This window comes from Lutra lutra, chromosome 14 (genome assembly GCF_902655055.1).
Source record: "Lutra lutra chromosome 14, mLutLut1.2, whole genome shotgun sequence".
Classification (NCBI taxonomy): Eukaryota; Metazoa; Chordata; class Mammalia; order Carnivora; family Mustelidae; genus Lutra; species Lutra lutra.
Window position 1 is genome coordinate 12,682,357 of NC_062291.1, and position 20,029 is coordinate 12,702,385.

Below are 20,029 nucleotides of genomic sequence, written 5' to 3' on the forward strand. Positions count from 1 at the left end.
GTACCACTATATATTTTCCTCTCAGGACTGCCTTTGCTGTGTCCCACAGATTTTGAACCGTTGTGTTTTCATTATCATTTGTTTCCATGAATTTTTTTCAATTCTTCTTTAATTTCCTGGTTGACCCATTCATTCTTTAGAAGGATGCTATTTAGTCTCCATGTTTTTGGGTTCTTTCCAAATTTCCTCTTGTGATTGAGTTCTAGCTTCAGAGCATTGTGGTCTGAAAATATGCAGGGAATGATCCCAATCTTTTGATCCGGTTGAGACCTGATTTAGGACCGAGGATGTGATCTATTCTGGAGAATGTTCCATGTGCACTAGAGAAGAATGTGTATTCTGTTGCTTTGGGATGAAATGTTCTGAATAGATCTGTGATGTCCATCTGGTCCAGTGTGTCATTTAAGGCCTTTATTTCCTTGTTGATCTTTTGCTTGGATGATCTGTCCATTTCAGTGAGGGGAGTGTTAAAGTCCCCTACTATTATTGTATTATTGTTGATGTGTTTCTTTGATTTTGTTATTAATTGGTTTATATAGTTGGCTGCTTCCACGTTAGGGGCATAGATATTTAAAATTGTTAGATCTTTTTGTTGGACAGATCCTTTGATCTCATCTCTTATTATAGTCTTTGGCTTAAAATCTAATTGATCTGATATAAGGATTGCCACTCCTGCTTTCTTCTGATGTCCATTAGCATGGTAAATTCTTTTCCACCCCCTCACTTTAAATCTGGAGGTGTCTTCGGGTCTAAAATGAGTTTCTTGTAGGCAGCATATAGATGGGTTTTGTTTTTTTATCTGTTCTGATACCCTGTGTCTTTTGATTGGTGCATTTAGCCCATTAACATTCAGGGTAAGTATTGAGAGATATGAATTTAGTGCCATTGTATTGCCTGTAAGGTGACTGTTATTGTATATTGTCTCTGTTCCTTTCTGATCTACTACTTTTAGGGTCTCTCTTTGCTTAGAGGACCCCTTTCAATATTTCCTGTAGAGCTGGTTTGGTGTTTGCAAATTCTTTCAGTGTTTGTTTGTCTTGGAAGCTTTTAATCTCCTTCTATTTTCAATGATAGCCTAGCTGGATATAGTATTCTTGGCTGCATGTTGTTCTTGTTTAGTACTCTGAATATATCATGCCAGCTCTTTCTGGCCTGCCAGGTCTCTGTGGATAAGTCTACTGCCAATCTAATATTTTTACCGTTGTATGTTACAGACTTCTTTTCCCGGGCTGCTTTCAGGATTTTCTCTTTGTCACTAAGACTTGTAAATTTTACTATTAGATGACGGGGTGTGGACCTATTCTTATTGATTTTGAGCGGGGTTCTCTGAACCTCCTGGATTTTGATGCTTGTTCCCTTTGCCATATTGGGGAAATTCTCTCCAATAATTCTCTCCAATATACCTTCTGCTCCCCTCTCTGTTTCCTCTTCTTCTGGAATCCCAATTATTCTAATGTTGTTTCATCTTATGGTGTCACTTATCTCTCGAATTCTCCCCTCGTGGTCCAGTAGCTGTTTGTCCCTCTTTTGCTCAGCTTCTTTATTCTCTGTCATTTGGTCTTCTATATCACTAATCCTTTCTTTTGCCTCATTTATCCTAGCAGTGAGAGCCTCCATTTTTTATTGCACCTCAGTAATAGCTTTTTTGATTTCAACTTGGTTAGATTTTAGTTCTTTCATTTCTCCAGAAAGGGCTTTTATATCTCCCGAGAGGTTTTCTCTAATGTCTTCCATGCCTTTTTCAAGCCCGGCTAGAACCTTGAGAATCATCATTCTGAACTCTAGATCTGACATATTACCAATGTCTGTATTGATTAGGTCCCTAGCCTTTGGTACTGCCTCTTGTTCTTTTTTTTGTGGTGAATTTTTCTGCCTTTTCATTTTGTCCAGATAAGAGTTTATGAAGGAGCAAGTAAAATACTAAAAGGGTGGCAACAACCCCAGGAAAATATGCTTTAACCAAATCAGAAGAGATCCCAAATCGTGAGGGGGGAGAAAGGGGATAAAAAGAGGTTCAGAAAGAAAAGAAAAAAAAAAAAAAAAAGAAAAAAGAAAAAAAAAAAGAAACAAAAAAAAGAAAACAAATAAAGAAAAAATATAAAAAAGAAAAAAATATATACATATTAGTTAAACTGGTTAAAAAACGTTAAAAAAGAAAAGGGTAAAAGATAAAAAAAATTTGGCAGAAGAAGAGAAAAAAATTGAAAAAGAAAAAAAAAAAATTAAATTAACTGCAAGGCTAAAGAATCATGGGGAGAAAGCCATGAGTTCCGTGCTTTGCTTTCTCCTCCTCTGGAATTCCGCCGCTCTCCTTGGTATTGAAACTGCGCTCCTTGGTAGGCGAACTTGGTCCTGGCTGGGTTTCCCGTTGATCTTCTGCGGGAGGGGCCTGTTGTAGTGATTCTCAAGCGTCTTTGCCCCAGGCGGGGTTGCACCGCCCTTACCCGGGGCCGGGCTGAGTAATCCGCTCGGGTTTGCTGGGTTTGCTTTCGGGAGCTTTTGTTCCCTGAGCTCTTTCCGTAGAGTTCCGGAGGACGGGAATGAAGATGGCGCCTCCTGGTGTCTGGCCCTGAGGAGCCGAGAGCCCGGGGCCCCACTCCTCAGTGCGCCCTCAGAGAACAGCGCCCAATGACTCCCGTCACCCTGGCCTCCGGCCGCGCTCCGAGCTGACCGAGCCTGCGACCGGTTCAAGGTAACCCCGAGCTGAGAGTCACTCCTCGGCTCTGTCTCTGTAGCCGGCTTCCCCATTCTAATACCTGTGAGCTCTGCGACACTCAGACACCCTGATCCTTCTGTGACCCTGTGGGACCTGAGGCCACGCTGACCCCGCCTGGGCTTCACCCCGGTTAAGCCTCTGGAGTGATGTCCCTCAGCAGAACAGACTTTTAAAAGTCCCGATTTTGTGCTCCGTTGCTCCGCCGCTTGCCGGGAGCCGGCCCCTCCCACCGCGGTCTATCTTCCCGTCGCTTTGGATTCACTTCTCCGCCAGTCCTACCTTTCAGAAAGTGGTTGATTTTCTGTTTCTAGAATTGCTGTTCTTCTTCTCTTCGATCTCCCGTTGGATTTGTAGGTGTTTGCAATCTTTAGATAAGCTATTTAGCTGATCTCCTGCTACCTGAAGTAGTCCCAGCCTGCTACTTCTCTGCCATCTTGACTCCTCCTCCTCTTTTTGTTTTTCTACTACATCACCGTATAGGTGAGTAGAAAAATAAAAAGTAAATTAAAAAAATTATGTAAATAAAAGAACATGTGTATATGTTTATGAATTTGTATATAATCTTTTTTAAAAAGATTTTTTTTATTGAGAGAGTGAGCATGAGTGGGGGGAGGGGCAGAGGGACAGGGAGAAGCAGACTCTCGGCTGAGCAGGGAGCCGGTGGTGAGACTGACTCCAGGACCCTGGGATCATGACCTGAGCTGAAGGCAGACACTCACCCAACTGAGCTGCCCAAGTGCCCCTGTATATAATCTTTTCCTGTCTTTTGATTTATTTCGTTAAGATACATAGTAAGAAATGTAATTACTGGAGCAAATAAATTATAGAAACATTTCATCAGGTCTTAAGAATATAGTAACAATTTTCTATGGTTAAGTCAATGCGTCTGGTTATGCAGAATGGTCTGTTTTTGCTACTACTTTGCCAGCACTGTTTAGGAAGATACTCTTGACTGATGTTATATGGGAGTACATTGCTACCTCGACATTTTCATTTGTTTTTATCTCATTATGTGTTTTGTGATCTTTTATGAATTATCTGCTCAGCAAGATCTCACTTACAGTGAGGTGCTGCAAACATGGCTGTTTTCCAGGTCTTAAGCCAGTGGTGTTCCTGCAGCACGGCTTTTTGGCAGACTCTAGTAACTGGATCACAAACCTGCCCTACAGCAGCCTGGGCTTCATTCTGGCAGACGCCGGTTTTGACGTGTGGATGGGGAACAGCAGAGGGAACACTTGGTCTCGGAAACACAAGACTCTTTCAGCTTCCCAGAGTGAATTCTGGGCTTTCAGGTACATTTGAATTGATGATGACCAGGTCTGTTTCTTTAGCACCCTTAACACAGACACATCCGGGGTGGGGGGCAGATCAATGGGCAACTCAAGATTGTAGGAGAGGAGAAGCTGATGGCTTGTGGAAGGTTTTAAACCTGGTGAGAAATTTAGTAAATCACAGGTAAATTATCAGCAAATAATTGCATTTTAAGAATCAGATTCATTTATGGAGTTTTAGTTATTTTGGCTTTCCAGGTCGTGTGGGACCGGCTGGATAAATCGTGTCCTAGAACCTTCTTCCTTCCTCCATTAATACGCGCTGTTTTCTGTTTCCAGAAATTGTCCTCTCCTCTCTGTTGCTTCTGGCTCTGCCTGTTACTCCCCGAGTGACCTTGCACTTGTTGTACAAGCCTTCTGTGTGTCAGTATTCTTTTTTGTAAAAGGGGCAAACAAACGCCTATCTCATGAGGTCAGCGGGAGAATCAGAGGCAAGGGTGCAGGGAGACAGCCTGGCACATTGCACGCGGTGGTAACAGTCTGCTTGTGTGTCTCCTGATGACAAGCAGCCCCCGTGCGTGGGTCCAGGCCGGGGTCTTGGTACCTGGTATCAGAGAAGGTCAGAGCTGTGGACTCCTTTGGGCTTGTTTCCGAACCATAAAACCACAGCTTCCCTAAGGACAGGATATGCAAGAACAGGAGCTTTTCCCAAAGGCATGTGCAATGACATGTGTATTGTCCCACCATTTGTAGTGAAGGTCCAAAACTATCAAGTCCCATCAGCACTACATGGACAGACAGAGTGCTGTGTATTTACACAACGAATGGCCAGTGGCCACACAACAGTGTGGGTGTAGCCTACCGTTGGACCTCACTTATGGAAACGTTCGAGAATGGGTAAAACTAACTGATGCTTTTAAAGAGGAGGATGGTGGTGAGGGGTCTGCACAGTTCTGTTAATGTCTCCTGTGCTCAGTGCTGCTTTTCCCCACGGGGCCCCTCTTTCAGGCACTTGTCCCACCGCACCCTTCCTGTTTGTGTACAGTTGTGTTTGCGTGCGATGTCTTAATGAAAGCCTTCCTTTTGTGGATTCCAGTTATGATGAAATGGCAAATTATGACCTACCAGCTTCAATTAACTTCATTCTGAATAAAACTGGCCAAGAACAAGTGTATTATGTGGGTCACTCTCAAGGTACCACGATAGGTACGTATGTGATAAAGACTAGAGCTTGACCGAATGTGTCAGTACAGAGTCTGCATCTGTTCTTAGAAGTGGAATGTAAAAAAATAATGTTAGTTCGCATAGAGGTGTTTGCTGTTTGTTTTGATGCTGAGCAGAAATACTGAATAGGGAAGGGCAGGGAATTTGGGGTAATATTTCACCTTCTCTGGAAATTCAGACTTTTGTATCAATGGCTGGATGAGATGTATGGTTCTCTTGACACAGAAGGAATTGATGGGAGCCACAACCTAGTATGAATTTTTCTGGTTTATCTATGGGGATGTGAGAGGCCAGAAAACAAGGGGGTTCTAAGTGCAGAGACTTTTAAACAGAAAATAAGAAAATACACTGACTCTCAAGGGGTATCAGACTAACTGCAAACATGCCATGTTATGCTTCATTTCTAAATAGTTGCTAAAAGTCGTATGCATTTTTATTTATATTGATTATAAAAGGAAAGTGTGTTCATTGTATACAAAAATAAAAAATTTGGGGACGGCCGGGTGGCTCAGTCGGCTAGGCATCCAGCTCAGCTCAGGTCTTGATCTCAGGGTCGTGAGTTCAAGCCCCGTGTTGGGCTCCATGCTCGGTGTGGCGCCTACTTAAAAAAATTTTTCAGCAAAGTTTAAAGAAAATAAAAATTACCTGTAATTCTAGCAAATAATAGTTCCACTGATTAGGCCTAGGGACCTGTCTCATAATTTATTTAATTCCTTCTTTTAGTATGTGCTAAGATTAGTATCTGTGTTTCTATCACACAACCTCCATACACTCCTAAAAGCACAGTCAGTCAGTGAAAGGTAGGTGTGCTCCTAAGAGTCCTAATGTGTTTGGTTCAATGTCCTCACCCCCACTGCCTCGGAACACTTAGCCGGTTTGAGAGGCTGCAGACAGAAGGCAACACCCATGGGTGTATCTCCCTTATGAGTGGAGTTAAGCAATTTTCTTCATTTGTAATCCTTGTCCCATGACTTGTCTACTTATGGCCTTTGCCCCATTGTGTTCTACAGGGACACTCTGGGGCCAAGTTCAAGGCAAGGAGTGACCCAAGAGGAGGCTAAAAAATATTTTAGCGCTAGAGCATTCTCAGTGTGTAAGTCCCTTTTGAGTCACTGGCGACTGATCTGAATGCCTCTGACGTTGTTCCTGGGGATGGGGGGAAGGGTGGTGGGGCTGGGTGGGCAGCCCTCTTAGGGAGAGCCTTTCCTTCACTCAGCTAACATGACTAAGGGAACAGGGACAGCTTCTGGCTCTTTTCCAGTGAACATGTAGGTTGAAGATTGAATTGAGCACTTAACAAGTACTTGATTTACTAGTTTAATCACACTCAGTGCACACAAAGTTCAGAGGCCCCCGTGTGAGTGTTCTGTCTCCTGGTGGTGGGGACGTTGCTTGCATGGTCCTTAGGCTGCCACTAGAGGGCATAACGCACGGCCGCCTTTCCTGAGAAAGTCCTACAGGATGGAATTCCTATTATCTTCCTTTTGTTCCCACAGGTTTTATAGCATTTTCACAGATTCCCGAGCTGGCCAAGAAGGTTAAAATGTTTTTTGCCCTGGCTCCTGTGGCTTCAGTCGAGTTCTCTAAGAGCCCACTAGCTAAATTAGGAGAATTGCCGGAATTTCTCTTGAAGGTACTTGGACTTCCCCCATCCCTCTCTTGCCCCACAAACTTCCTTTTCAGATCTGAAGAATTGGCCTCTAGAGGGTTCTTCCTCCTCTATGGTTCACTATTGGTGGAATGGTGGGGCTGCTTTTCCCCAGGGTGTATTTTCCCCCTTCACCCCTACTTCCAGGTCCTGGGGAGTCAGGGAAGGTGTATCACTAATTCTACAAGAGACACCATCTTCTCCTTGTTAACTTGTCGGCACTCTTCACCCACCACGCAAAGGGAGCACAGGGAAGTCCGGGAGAAGTAGCTTAAACTCCTGGAGTTGCCCTTTCTCGCACACAGTGAGCCTGCGGGTGGGAGCAGGCAGGAGATGGGGGAGGGAGGGCGTGCTGTTCCCACATGCCTGACCCTGGCCACAATGAGGGCTATCGGAAGACACTGTTCCTATTATATTTCATAATGTGGCCCCTAACACAAGCCAGTAACCTCATTGAGACTCAACCCTAGAACGGTGTAACCCCCCAAGCTGTGTTCAAGGAGGAAGCAGTTTTCAGGAGGACGAGTTGAGAACCAGCTGAGGCCAGATGGTCCGTCATGCACTCACTCTCTGTGTTTGATGTATGGTACATTGATATGCACTCATGAAATCTCATATAGGAGCATAAACATATCGGCCATTTAAGACATGTTCTCAGAGCATACAGACCATCCTGTGACCTCAGTATCTGACCCTCCCATAAGGTGGATTCTCCACACTGGGGACCAGACACAGAGATGAGATGTGGCCCTCTCTGACCGAACTTACCTTTAATGCCTCAGGTCATAGAAGCTTCAGCTTTCATTATAAACCATTCAGAGATTGCAAGTAACGTCCCCTTCCATTACCAGGGTCGCTCTCACTCCTTCCTCAGAGCTGAACACAGTGCTCAGGGTGGGTCTTTTCCTACAGACCTTGCGAGTGAATTTAAACATGTTCTGCAGATGACATTTTTCAGGGTGGGAGAGTGATCATGTTATTGCATAAAACACCGTCACATTCTAGAATGCCGTGTAGTGAGTTCTCCATTAATCCGGGACTACCACTTCCCTAGGTCGTTGCTCCTTTGCCCTTGCCATGTCCCTGTGCCCTTCCTCCCAAAGACCTGCATGGCTGTGTCATAGGAGGGTTTCTGATGTAATTTAATCCTTGGAGATTGTGCTCTAGTAGGTGTGTAGTTACAGACCCCCCGCCCAACTCCCTACCTTGGAGATGGTAGCTCACTGAATCTGGAGATGGGCCCAGCATCTGCGTTTTCACAAAGCACCCCACCGGATCCTAGTGTCAACAAAACAGACTGGTCTTTGGGAGTCACTGTCCCCGATGGTGGTGTTTTCTAATATCCTAGGACAGTGACAGAGGGAAAAAGTAAATGCTTCTAAAACCTTTGAATTAGCTGCTCTGGGAAATCCACGTGGCCTCCACAAAAGCTTAGCGCCCTCACTCTTGGAACACAAAGATTATAAATTAGAAAGGCATCAAGATTGATCTGAGCGGGCCTGTAAGTACGTAAGGTGAATTTTACTTTTCCTGCATGTACTGTCCTGCTCTCATGGAATTCCCAGGAGAGGGTGTCATAGTGGCATTTGGGTCGCTGTTGGGAAGCTCAAGGTCAACTTCACGTCCGTGGTCAGTCAGGAGGAAAGGGTGGCTTATTGCCCTGTAAGTCGGTGATGCAGTGTCCTCTTGTTTTTAGGAGAGAACCTCACAAATGTCTGCATTTATCACATATGACCGTTACCTAGACTCAAAGCCAGGAGTTTTAAATACTGATGCTGTTTCTCACAGTATGACCCTCCCTGCACACGATGTTCCTCAGTTCTGCCCAGCTACCCATCCTGTGATTAGTTAGGAGAAGACATTCAGGAGACCCAGTGTCTGTCTTAGGTACTGGTTGGCTGTCTTGTAGTCGATAGACTTGACAGAGGACAGGCTGTGTTGTATGTGGACGGAATTTTCCCGAAGAAGTGCTAAATATGGCCCACACAGTGTTACAACTTCAAATTATAAAGTTTGAAGTTTATAATTCACACCCTTTATAAAGCAAATCTGGTGCTAAAAACTCGATATTTATTTTGGGCAGGGTGGTGGGAGAAAGGACGTTGTGTACCACAAAGCAGCTGTGCCCTTAGGCTGGGCATATGAGTTACAGTTCCCGTGGTTCTCAGCAGCTCCCGAAACCTCACTCTGGGCAGGAGGCCCGTTTTACACATTCACAGTTTCCTGCCTGCCCGCATCAGTCTGCTGGGGCTATGAGGGGACGTCTGCCCCGTGCCTTGTCCCTGGCTTCTGGTGCCCGGCTTGGCATTCCTTGGCTTGTGAGAGCATCATTCCCATTTCTGCCTTCATCTCCACGTGTGTGCGTGCCCCTGTGTGTGTCTGTCTCTGCCCAGATTTCTCCTTTCTTAAAGGACCCGTGCCCTACTGTGTGGGGCCCACCCTGATCACCGCGTCTTCCCGTGATGACCCCTGTAAAGACCCTGTCTCCAAATAAGGTCCCATGATGAGATACTGGGAATTAGGATCTCAATGGATCTTTTTTTTCCTGGGGTGGGGGGGGAAACTGCCTTGGGAGGCATTTTAATTTTTCACTCCTGCTTGTCCCTCCACAGGGTGAGCATCAGCAGAAGTGTGACTTATAGGGGGACGCGTTTGGGTTCAATACACGGAAAATCTTTTTTCTGTTTCCCATTGCACCAGTGTGTGAAGATCTTCGCAGGCATAGTGATTGCCTCAAAATACTGGAACACGTTGGTCACGGCTTCACGTACCCCAGGAATGGGCAGACTTCTTCTCTTAAAGGCCGATAGAGTAAATACTCTTGGCTTTGTGGATCGTACAGTCTCTGTTGGAACTACCGAACTCTGCCACTATCGTGTGAAAAGAGCCAGAGACAAAGCAGAGGAAAAGGAGTGTGTCTGTGTCAATAAAACTTTATTTATAAGACTAGGCAGTGCTGGTGGGGGAGAAATGAGGAGTTCTTGTTTAATGGGAACAGAGTGTCAGCTTGAGGTGTTGGAAGAGCTCTGGAGATGGGTAGTGATGCCGGTTGCACAGGAATTTGAGTGTCCTAACGCCCCTGAACAGAACACTTAAAAAGGGTCAAAAGGGTAAATTTTGTATTACGCACGCACTAGCTCAAGAAAAAAAGTGTCAGAAGAAAAAGACAACAGCAGGGGGCAGGAATTGGCTCACCAGCCAGTAGAATTGCCCCGGCTGCATCTGCCCCATGCAGATACGTGGTGGAGCGGGCTTGGCTTCGACTCGTTCTTGGAAGTCACGACCCACCCCGCAGTCTGTGACACTCTTCGGGGATGGCCCTGGGCTGAGTGGTCATTAATGCCCCTTCCCACGCTGAAAAGTCTGCTGTGAACTGATGTGACTTTCTGCCTCTTCTCTTCATGGGAGGCTTTCTACCACCACTCTAATATTGGCTTTGGCCTGCGTGTCCTAGTGCGACAGTCTGCCTCCCGTTGCCATTTCTTTTCTGGGGTTACATGCAGAGATGCTTGGTGTGTGTCTCTGCTTCAGGGGTGGGTCAGGGAAGCCTTCTGCCAGAATGAAGTGCTGAGATACTCTTGGGTTCCCTTTTATGTTTTAGGACTTGTTTGGGGTCAAAGAATTTCTTCCCCAGAATACTCTTTTGAAGTGGCTGGGCACACACGTTTGCAACCACGTCATTCTGAAGGAGCTCTGTGGAAATGCCTTTTTTGTTCTCTGTGGATTTAACGAGAAGAATTTAAACATGGTATGTTAAGACCTGCTCTCCTTTTCAGTGAGTTTGTTTTGTCTGTGGAGCTGCTTGTTTGTACTCGGCAGTGTGAGAAGAAGGGACGGCCTCCTCAGAGAGCTCACGGGTCTCTCGTTGGGGAGGCACAGACAGATATCCAGCAGGTGCCCGGGGCGCTGTCTGCTGCTCTCCTCAGGCCTGCCGTTAGCAACTTCCTGCTGAACGAGGAGACTTGTCATAATTTAAGTCTTGGTATTTGTATTTATTCTAGTGATCTGTTTCTTTTAAGAGATGACTATGAGTGTATTTAAATGTGTGTGCGTATGTGTGTATGTGTGTATACTTTTATTTACCTTTTTTATAAAATGTAGACCCTCAGCCAGCAGTATGCCAGTGTTTCTAATGCTTCCCCCACCCCCCAAATCTTATTTGAGAGAGAGAGAGCGAGCATGAGCAAGGTGGGGGGGGACCGAAGGAGAGGGAGAGGCAGGCTCCCCGCTAAGCAGAGAGCCCATCTCGGGCTGGATCCCAGGACCCTGAGATCATGACCTGAGCGGAAGGCAGAGGCTTAACCCACTGAGCCACCCAGGCATCCCTTTGCTGGAATCTCTAAATATATTTGTTGTTTGTCTGTTGCATTTTGAAAGCAGGCTTTAAAATTCTAGAATGAAGGCTCTAGGGAGTTTTTTACAGTAGTATTAATTTTTCTGATTGTTACACGAATGGAAATTGAGAAAAGTTTGAAGAACAAAGTCAGAATGACCCGTCAGCTCAGCCCTACAGTCAGTTACCACGTTGCTCTGCGTCCTTCACCCATGTTCTGTGCGTGTGTGGCTGTACGGGTTTTTATAGGGTGTATGTGTCATCAGAGAACTAGAACTCTTTCCCCTGCTTGTAGTCTCCTGTATTTGAGATTGTGGCTCTGAAGCGCAAAACAGGTTTAGTGTCAATGCCTCCTTAATGCTGTGTCCATTCTTTATTTCACCATGTTTCTTTTGCAGTCCAGAGTGCCCGTGTATGTAGCACACTCTCCTGCCGGAACCTCTGTGCAAAACGTGCTACACTGGGGCCAGGTAGGCGTACTTCTCTGCCAGCCCCTCCCAAGCCCTTCCTCTCTTGCACAAAGCCAGGCTGCTTACACATGGGAGCTGGTTTCCTTCCCCAGAGTCCTGGGTTCCTCCCATTGTGCCCTTGCACTCTGGGCGAGTTCAACCAGCTTTGGGAGGGAGGCTGCAATGTCATCACGAAGCCATGAACACGACAGGACTGAACCCATCGGGACACACCAGAGCCAAACCAGCCGTGGGAGTAAATGGGAGCCACTCACTTGTAAAATGAAGTTTTGATTGTTTTCATCACATCGCCACAAAAAAGCAGTGCCTGCTCGTTCATTCTAGAAAATTTAGAAATTATGTATAGGAAAAAGATAATAATTCTCTCATTATGAAAAACAAGACTCAGCAACCAGACACAGAGAAAGATAATGTGTACCCGGAGCTGTGAAGTGTCTCTGCATCCCACTGTCTGCCTCTTGCCGCAGATCATTTCAGAAAGGGCTCCTTGAACATGCAGGTAGAAAGAAATGTTGTAGAAGTAGATTAAGTAAATTATTTTCTTCTGCTTATTCTAACTTGCTTTCCCCCACCTAACAGTGTATCAGGGACTTATTTCTACCTCAGGACGTATTTTTACAGGAATTTCCTTCCTACCTTTTTTCTTTAAGGTTCCATTTATTTGAGAGAGGGAGTGAGAGACAGCGAGAGAGAGCACAAGCAGGGGGAGTGGCAGAGGGAGAAGCAGACTCCCCGCTGAGCGGGGAGCTTGATGTGGGCCTCTGTCCCAGGACCCTGGGATCATGACCTGAGCTGAAGGCAGAGGCTTAACCCACTGAGCCACCCTGGCGCCCCCTTGACTTGTTTTTAAACATGAAATAACTTACCATTTAAGCTCCAAACCAAGATGCTGTGGGTATCTTGGAGAGCAGTTGCCAAATGAGGGACAGTCACTGTCTGCATCTGAATCACAAGTTCCCTGTAAAATGACACCTTTTAAAAAATATTGTTTCAAAAAAGTAAGGGGAGTTGGGCTCACATTAGAGCTGTTGGGTTGGCTGGATATGTGGATATGTGGAAACTATGATGGGGATGATAAACAAATATATTAATTCACAGATTAACATAAGTATAATATGGTGTTTTTGTTAATCCATATACACATATTAATATATAATCAATATTTTTCATACTGACATCAATATATTAATTCATATAAATACATATTAATCCATATGTCTTTTTTCAGCCACAGAGTTTATGAATTTTAATACTCTTTGTACCACAGTATAAAAATATGTATATTTTAAAATCTAAATCCAATCAGTTAACATATAGAATGTTACTAGTTTCAGAGGTAGAGCTTAGCGATTCTTCAGTTGTGTTCAACTCCCAGTGCTCCTGCCATCACATGCCCTCCTACATCTAAGTCTTAGTCCGTACATCGTATGTAGTATGTATTTCTTTCCCAAATAAGATAGTTAACTCTTTGAAAAAGCTTAAGATTTAGATTTCAGTAAAAGCATGAAGTTTAACAAGTACAGTCATGTGTGTAGCTTCTTTATCGTGTCATATGGTAGCTACATTCCAGTTGAAATAAAATTAGTATTTATTTTATTCCAGTCTGGTTGACACACTGTGTTACACTGGTTTTGGGTGTACAACACAGTGATTTCATGTGTCTTCACGTTATGCGGTGGTTCCCGCAAGTATGCCTACCCTCTGTCACCCGACATCACTATCACGATTGCAGTGCCATATAAAAAATGTATTTATTGATTTGAAGATTTTATTTTTCACTTATTTAGAGAGAGAGAGTGGGGAGAGGGGGAGAAGGAGAGAGGGAATCTCAAGCAGGCTCCCCACTGAGCGCGGAGCTCAACGCGGGGCTTGATCTCAGGACCCTGAGATCATGACACGAGCCGACGTGAAGCATTGGATGCTTGACAGACTGAGCCGCCCAGGTGCTCCCCACCCCCTAATGCAATTTTATTTTAAGTTACACTTTGAAAATAGTAAGTCTGGGTACACTGTAAAATGGGCTCCTGAGGATACAGCTAACTAAGTAGCCCCCTGTGAGGCTCTTTCAAACTTCTGTATCAGATAACATACTCTCCCAAATTTTCTTCTTTGTAGTTTATTAAATCCCAGAAGTTCCAAGCCTTTGACTGGGGTAGCAGCGCCAGGAATTATTTCCATTACAACCAGGTAAAGGCTTTGAAAGTCTTTAGAATGCAACAACTGGGCTCTGAAAATCCACCAAGGAAGCCAGCTTGAGCCATAGGGCTGCTGGGGGGCTCGGGTGCTGCGGTAAATGCTGGGGAGGGTCAAACAGATGGTGTTGGTTTCGCTCTGTCTTCCAGAACAACCCAAGCTTTGTGGTTGGTGTTGAGGCCTGGGCCTTCCCTCTTGGTCCTTTTCCTTGATTCTGTAACAACTGCCACGGTCATACATCCTTCATCGTGACTGGGAACACAGACCTGAGTCAGACTAGCCTCGGTCTGCTCTCCAGCAGCTGGGGGGCCTGGGCCAGACTCCATCACCTTAAGCTTTGCCTTCCATGTACAAAGAAATGGACCATATTCTGAGTGCTGGGTGCTCTCAAGTTTGAAGCACTCTCCCCCTACTTTTGTTTCATCTCGTGACGCCCATGTGACAGGTGCAATGCTTATTGTCATTCTTACTGTTTCGGTTCTGGTTAACGGTACCTTGAAAAGTAAACTGAGAACGGTTTTCTAAACTTGGGTCTTCCACTGTCACATTTAGGAATCAGTATCTAACGAGGGATTATTTGGCTGTGTTTCTGTAAATCAAAACACCAACGAAGCCATCTGTTGGTTTTATTACAGACTTATCCCCCGCCTTACAGCGTGAAGGACATGCCGGTGCCCACGGCCGTCTGGAGCGGGGGCCAGGACTCGCTGGCGGACGTCAAGGACATCAGCGTCTTACTGTTGCAGATCACCAACTTGGTGTACAACAAGTTCATCCCGGAGTGGGAGCACCTGGACTTTATCTGGGGCTTGGATGCCCCTTGGCGGCTCTATAATGACATAGTGGATCTGATGAGGAAATACCCGTGAGAGGCCACGGGAGGGGACCATGCATTACAGTGTGTGTGCTTCCCTTCTCTGAAAGAGCTGTCTTTCCCAGGCTGTTTGCATTTTTGTCTCTGATCAAACTATGATTGACGTTTTTCAAGTGCCTCCAGGATTAGAAATGCACATTTTTGGTTTAATCATGGCCTCATCGAGGGCGGCCTCTTGAAGGCTGTTTAAAAATACCACTGACTTGTAAAAGGTCCTAACCATTCTGGGCATCCTTAGAATTTAACATGCACAACATTGCCTTCTTACCTTACTTCTTACGGTCACACAGGCCGTGCCGGGCAGGTATCGGAGTTTCCAGGCTCTGTGGCCCATGGTAAATGACCTGACACTGATTTGAAAAAGCTCCCCGTGCACTCAGTTTTTACCTCTTTGCTTTAAAGGGCTCTGCAGTCCACTGGCCTTGTGGTCACTAGGGAGCTAAGTGACAAGTTCTCATGCTTTCATGCGCTAGGCACGGAGTCTAATCCTGTGACACCCCAGCTGGGCCAGTTGGAAAGATTCTAGAATGAATTTTATGAAACCTAACCATGATAAGTCATTATTTAGCAAGTGTTTAAATTGTTCAGACAAAGCCAAATAATTTGCCGGAATCTTCAGAAAATAAACGACACTCATTTAGAAAAACCCCAAACCCCATATTTTAAATAGCTCAAAGACCGATGCAGGCAACCATCTATATTCATGAACTTGTAATTGGGTGGTGGGCTGTCAGTCCAGGTGGGTGAGAACACAAGTTGTGTGGGGAGACAGTACCCCTCTTTTCTGCAAAATCAGTGCATTCTCTTAGCTGCTGTAGCTCACTGCTGCCTTAGCTCGGTGCTCCCGTGGGGGAAGCAGAAGCCCAGGGACAGTCTGGGAGGAGTGTCCTAACCATTTTCACATGGAAGAAATGTGAGCGTGAATGTTTTCAGACGAATGCTCAGGGATTCTTTCTGTTTTTTGGTTTTGTACGTGTCCATATTTTCAATACCGTTGATTTGCGTCCCGAGTTCAGGAAGCCCTGATTCATGAACCTGCTCGTCTTGATGCACGATTTCTTTGCAGTGCTGACGTATCTACAGAATGACAATTGATGTGTTTCTGACAGAGCTCTTTTAGCTGCAGTAATAAACAATACTTGGGACTGGCTAATGTATGCAGACAGCGTGATACTACTTTGTAACATTTAAAAAGTCTTATTTGAATAACTTTTCAATAAAATGCAGTAGCCTGCTAGACCTGAAGGACCGTGTGTATGTTGTGTTCTCTTTTATTGCCTGTGACCCTTTGATCCCCTCCCATAGTGAGCAGAGAGAGGTCGCAAACTAAGGGGTTTGAGGGATCGGTTGGAAACACTGGTCCTTGGAGCTCGTGATGCTGCGTGGAGAGCAAGCAGAGACTGACCCATCCGCAGGTGGGACCATGGATTCAGGGACTGTCCCTCTAACTCCCTCCTTGAAGAAGGCAGAGACAAGTCATTTATGCCGTAGGGTCCCCAAAGCATAGATCTGGTGGGCAGTGGGGCGTGTCCAATGAGATCTCTCCCACTACTCTCTGAGCTTGAGGGTAGAAGATATACCTTCCTCCTTTCTGTATGCCCCAAATTGAACACAAAGCCTGGAATGTAGTGAGTCAGTCAATACATGCGGACCCACAAGCTATGTGAACAGTGAGAGACCTTCACACTTAGCCAAATGCAGTGAGATGCACACGGAACATTCGGGAGGGTCCAAGGACTGAAGCGGAGTCTCTTTTCTCACGGCTCCCTCAGACAAGGGTGCGAGTGTGCTGGACGCAAAGGATGGGTATCCATGCCGGGAGGGTGCCACTCTCCTCACGGGCTTTAGGTCCCCCCACCGTACCCTGAAGCCGCCTTTCTTCTTTGACCAAAGCAAACTGGGTTGGCCAACCAGGTACAAGATTCTTGGGTAGGGGAGTACAGAAAGGGACAGTGAGTAGGTGTCTTCTGGCACTAGGGGAGAGAGCAGCCCCACCAAGAATGCCTTCAGTGCTGTAGGTGACCTGCTGTCTCTAGCTTGGGCTGATGCCACAGCGGCACCCCCATACTCCCCTGAGAATGAGTCAGTCCATCTTTCACACACGAGGTGACACGGATGAGCAGGGGGAGGGGGTCCATTCTACAGAGTCCACCTCTTACTGGCATGTGTCTCTCTTCCCTCCTTTCTGGACTTTTCTCTGGGGAGTTTTCTTCAGTGTGAGGCCAGTCTAGAGATGAAGATGTTATGTGACTGCTCCTGGTACAGTCCTGTTTCCTTGCACATTTGCCTTTGTTGGTGGCCTCTTGTTCCTGACATTGCCGCGTAGGTCCTTTAAATCCTTGTAACCCTAGGCTGTGTTAATGTTTCATCATTGTTGTATTTCATTGTTTTTTTAAAGATTTTATTTATTAGAGAGAAAGAGCACACGTGCGTGCGAGAGAGAACACAAGCCGGGGTAGGAGGAAGGGGAGAGGGGGAGAGCAAGCCGACTCCCGCTGAACGGGGAGCCCCATGCAGGGCTCTATCCCAGGACCCCGGGATCATGACCTGAGCGGAAGGCAGACGCTTAACCCACTGAGCCACCCAGGCGCCTCTGTTTTATTGTTTAACAAAACAATCTTGTTTTGTCTTTGCCTTAAGGAGCTTGTGCCTTTCATTAGAAGTCTGGTTGCGAGTTGGTAGACTTCTGATTCTTCAGCTTGGTTTGATATATATTCCTTTGAGCAGCCCACAAAGATGTCCACAGATGCCTAGGACAAGAAGACTGATTAATACACTGCCAACTTGGCGCTCTAAGACCTCACAGTCCCTGGGCTGGGGGGCGGGGCACAAAGTTTCCAAGTAGGTTACGGTTGAGAACAAAGTCATTTCTCCCATTCGCCACCAGAGGGCACGCTTGGCTTTGCCTCCAAAGCTTTTCTTTCCTCTACGGAGGCTTTCTCTGGTCTCTTCTGGGAAAGAGAGAATTTTGTTGATTCTGGAGTGCTGGATGGTAATTTGAGGACCAGTGAGATGAACCATGTTTCTGGTCATTTCTATCCAGGATTATGACCAATTTTGGCCTAATTCACAATATCTAAAGAATGTCCTCAAAGAATAGCTATGCCCCAGCTGTGATGTGAAGATAAAAATTTGCCTAATGGGTAAAAGGGTGGTCGGAACCTCAGCAGGGAAGGGGCTGCGGGGGAGGCTTTAACTGAGGCCTCAGGCTTATGAAGGACCAAAACTGAGACTAGTGATACGATCTCCAAATGATGAAAATTATTTTATGTTTTTGTTAGAGGTGTTACTGTGTTATTAAATGTAAACTTTCAAAATATACTGTAGTTGTTTTTTTTTTTAACATTTTATTTATTTATTTGACAGAGAAATCACAAGTAGGCAGAGAGGCAGGCAGAAAGAGATGGGGGAAAGCTGGCTCCCTGCTGAGTAGAGAGCCTGATCTGGGGCTCGATGGATCCCAGGACCCTGAGACCATGACCTGAGCCGAAGGAAATGGCTTAACCCACTGAGCCACTCAGGTGCCCCGATATACTGTAGTTTTAACTTTTGTCATTTAGTTTTTAATATAGGAAGACATTTTCAAAATGTGCCCCCCTGAAAGGCAACATTAGATGACAATAATTCTGATTTTTACTTATTTTTATTAATTTATTATTTAAAGATTTTATTTGTTTATTTGAGAGAGAACAAGGGCAAGCACAGCTGGGGACGGGACAGAAGGAAAGGGAGATACAGACCTCCCCACTGATCAGGGAGCCCAACACAGGGCTTTTGTGTCTTTTTCCAGATTTTAATTATCCATTTGACAGAGAGACAGGGAGAGAGGGAGTAGAAGCAGGGAGAATGAGAGAGGGAGAAGCGGGCTTCCCGCTGAGCAGGGACCTTCACCCCCAATGCGGGGCTCAGTCCTGGGATCATGAAGAGAGCCGAAGAGAGCCGAAGGCAGACACTTAACGACTTAGCCACCCAGGTGCCCCTCTGATTTTTAAACAGCTTGTCAGTAATTCATTCAAGAGTATTTATGATATCACATAGTGCTAGGTACAGATTTTAAGTTCAATTCCAAACTAAGCAAGGAAAACTTTCTGCCCACTTGTTTTAGTGGTACTAAAATATACTGTGCATTTTACACTGTGCCTTCTGACTTTTAAAACCTGCTTACAAGGCCTGTGTTTTGCAGCAACTCCTTCGGTGAGGTGCAGTATTTTCTCTTTACAGGCACTTGGGTGCCTTTTGGTGGAGATGATTTTTACCTGCTTTAATGAAAGAGAGCATCGAGGAGTCTCCTGGGGGAGCTAACATCTCCCACGTTCTTCATCAGCATCTTCTGTTTTGGTGTGGATAAGTCGTGTCTTCTGACTTTTTTGGAAACTTCCCTCTAAGTAAAACTTCAGTCCCTCGCGCCAGCACCAAAGTCCTCTACAGGTGTCTACCTTGAAACTGACAAAAACTTCCGCTTTCACCTTGGCTGTAACTTTCTATTCAACCCTAGTGAGTCCTGACTTTTCTGACAAGAAGCCTTCATTTTTACAAAAAGGGATTAAATATTTTTAGACATTTTATTTATTTATCTGACAGAGAGAGAGAGTACAAGCAGGGGGAGCAGCAGGCAGAGAGAGAGAGAGAGGGGCAGACTCCCCACTGAGCAGGAAGCCGATCCCAGGACCCTGGGGTCATGACCTGAGCAGAAGGCAGACGCCCAACCTACTGAACCACCCAGGCGCTCAAGGGATTATGTTTTAATCTTTGGAATTACTCTATCCTCTACCAGTCTTACGTGTTACCAGCTGTAAGGCATCATAACACTTCTCATGTCTGATATCTGGCAGTATCTGTTTTGGTTAGATAGATCCAAGAACATTTTGCCTAATTTGGGAAAGAAAAAAACCATCAAGTTCACATTGGGAAAGAGAGGATGTCCCTGGTAATGCGAGTACATGCTCAGTTGGTGGGTGCGGGGGTAGTATCCAGAGTCTTCGGTGCGGAGTCCCGAGTCACTGCAAGATGGTGTTAAAAATGCGGACTCGATGGCTGTGCTCATGAAAACGGTCTCAACTCTGGGGTAGCTGGAGAAGACAAGAATCCTGTCCTCCAGCCCTGTCAGGAAGCACGCCAGGTAAAAAAGATACAGAGGAAGTCAAAGTCAACTGGAGAAGCACAAGAAATAGTCCTAGCACCACCAGAGCTCAGGAAATACCCCCGTCTGTGGAAAACCATCCCCGGGGGGAAGTAGCTAAACCAGCCAGGGCTCTAGGGGGGGACAAATTCTACTTTGTTAGCTCCGGTTTAGAGCTAGT

At 45.6% G+C, this 20,029-nt stretch overlaps 1 protein-coding gene across 3 annotated transcripts in view; it reads left to right on the forward strand.

Annotated features, from left to right (window-relative positions):
- The window catches only part of LIPA (lipase A, lysosomal acid type), a 37,535-nt gene extending 21,905 nt beyond the window's left edge, over positions 1 to 15,630 (forward strand). For all 3 annotated transcript variants that reach the window (XM_047702295.1, XM_047702294.1, XM_047702293.1), the window contains 7 exons: positions 3,810 to 4,008; positions 5,084 to 5,193; positions 6,708 to 6,844; positions 10,461 to 10,607; positions 11,591 to 11,662; positions 13,778 to 13,849; positions 14,491 to 15,630. In XM_047702295.1, the coding sequence (XP_047558251.1) occupies positions 3,810 to 4,008; positions 5,084 to 5,193; positions 6,708 to 6,844; positions 10,461 to 10,607; positions 11,591 to 11,662; positions 13,778 to 13,849; positions 14,491 to 14,724 (971 nt within the window). In that variant the 3' untranslated portion in view covers positions 14,725 to 15,630. The remainder of the gene's footprint in view (positions 1 to 3,809; positions 4,009 to 5,083; positions 5,194 to 6,707; positions 6,845 to 10,460; positions 10,608 to 11,590; positions 11,663 to 13,777; positions 13,850 to 14,490) is intronic.
- The last annotated feature ends 4,399 nt before the right edge of the window (positions 15,631 to 20,029 follow it).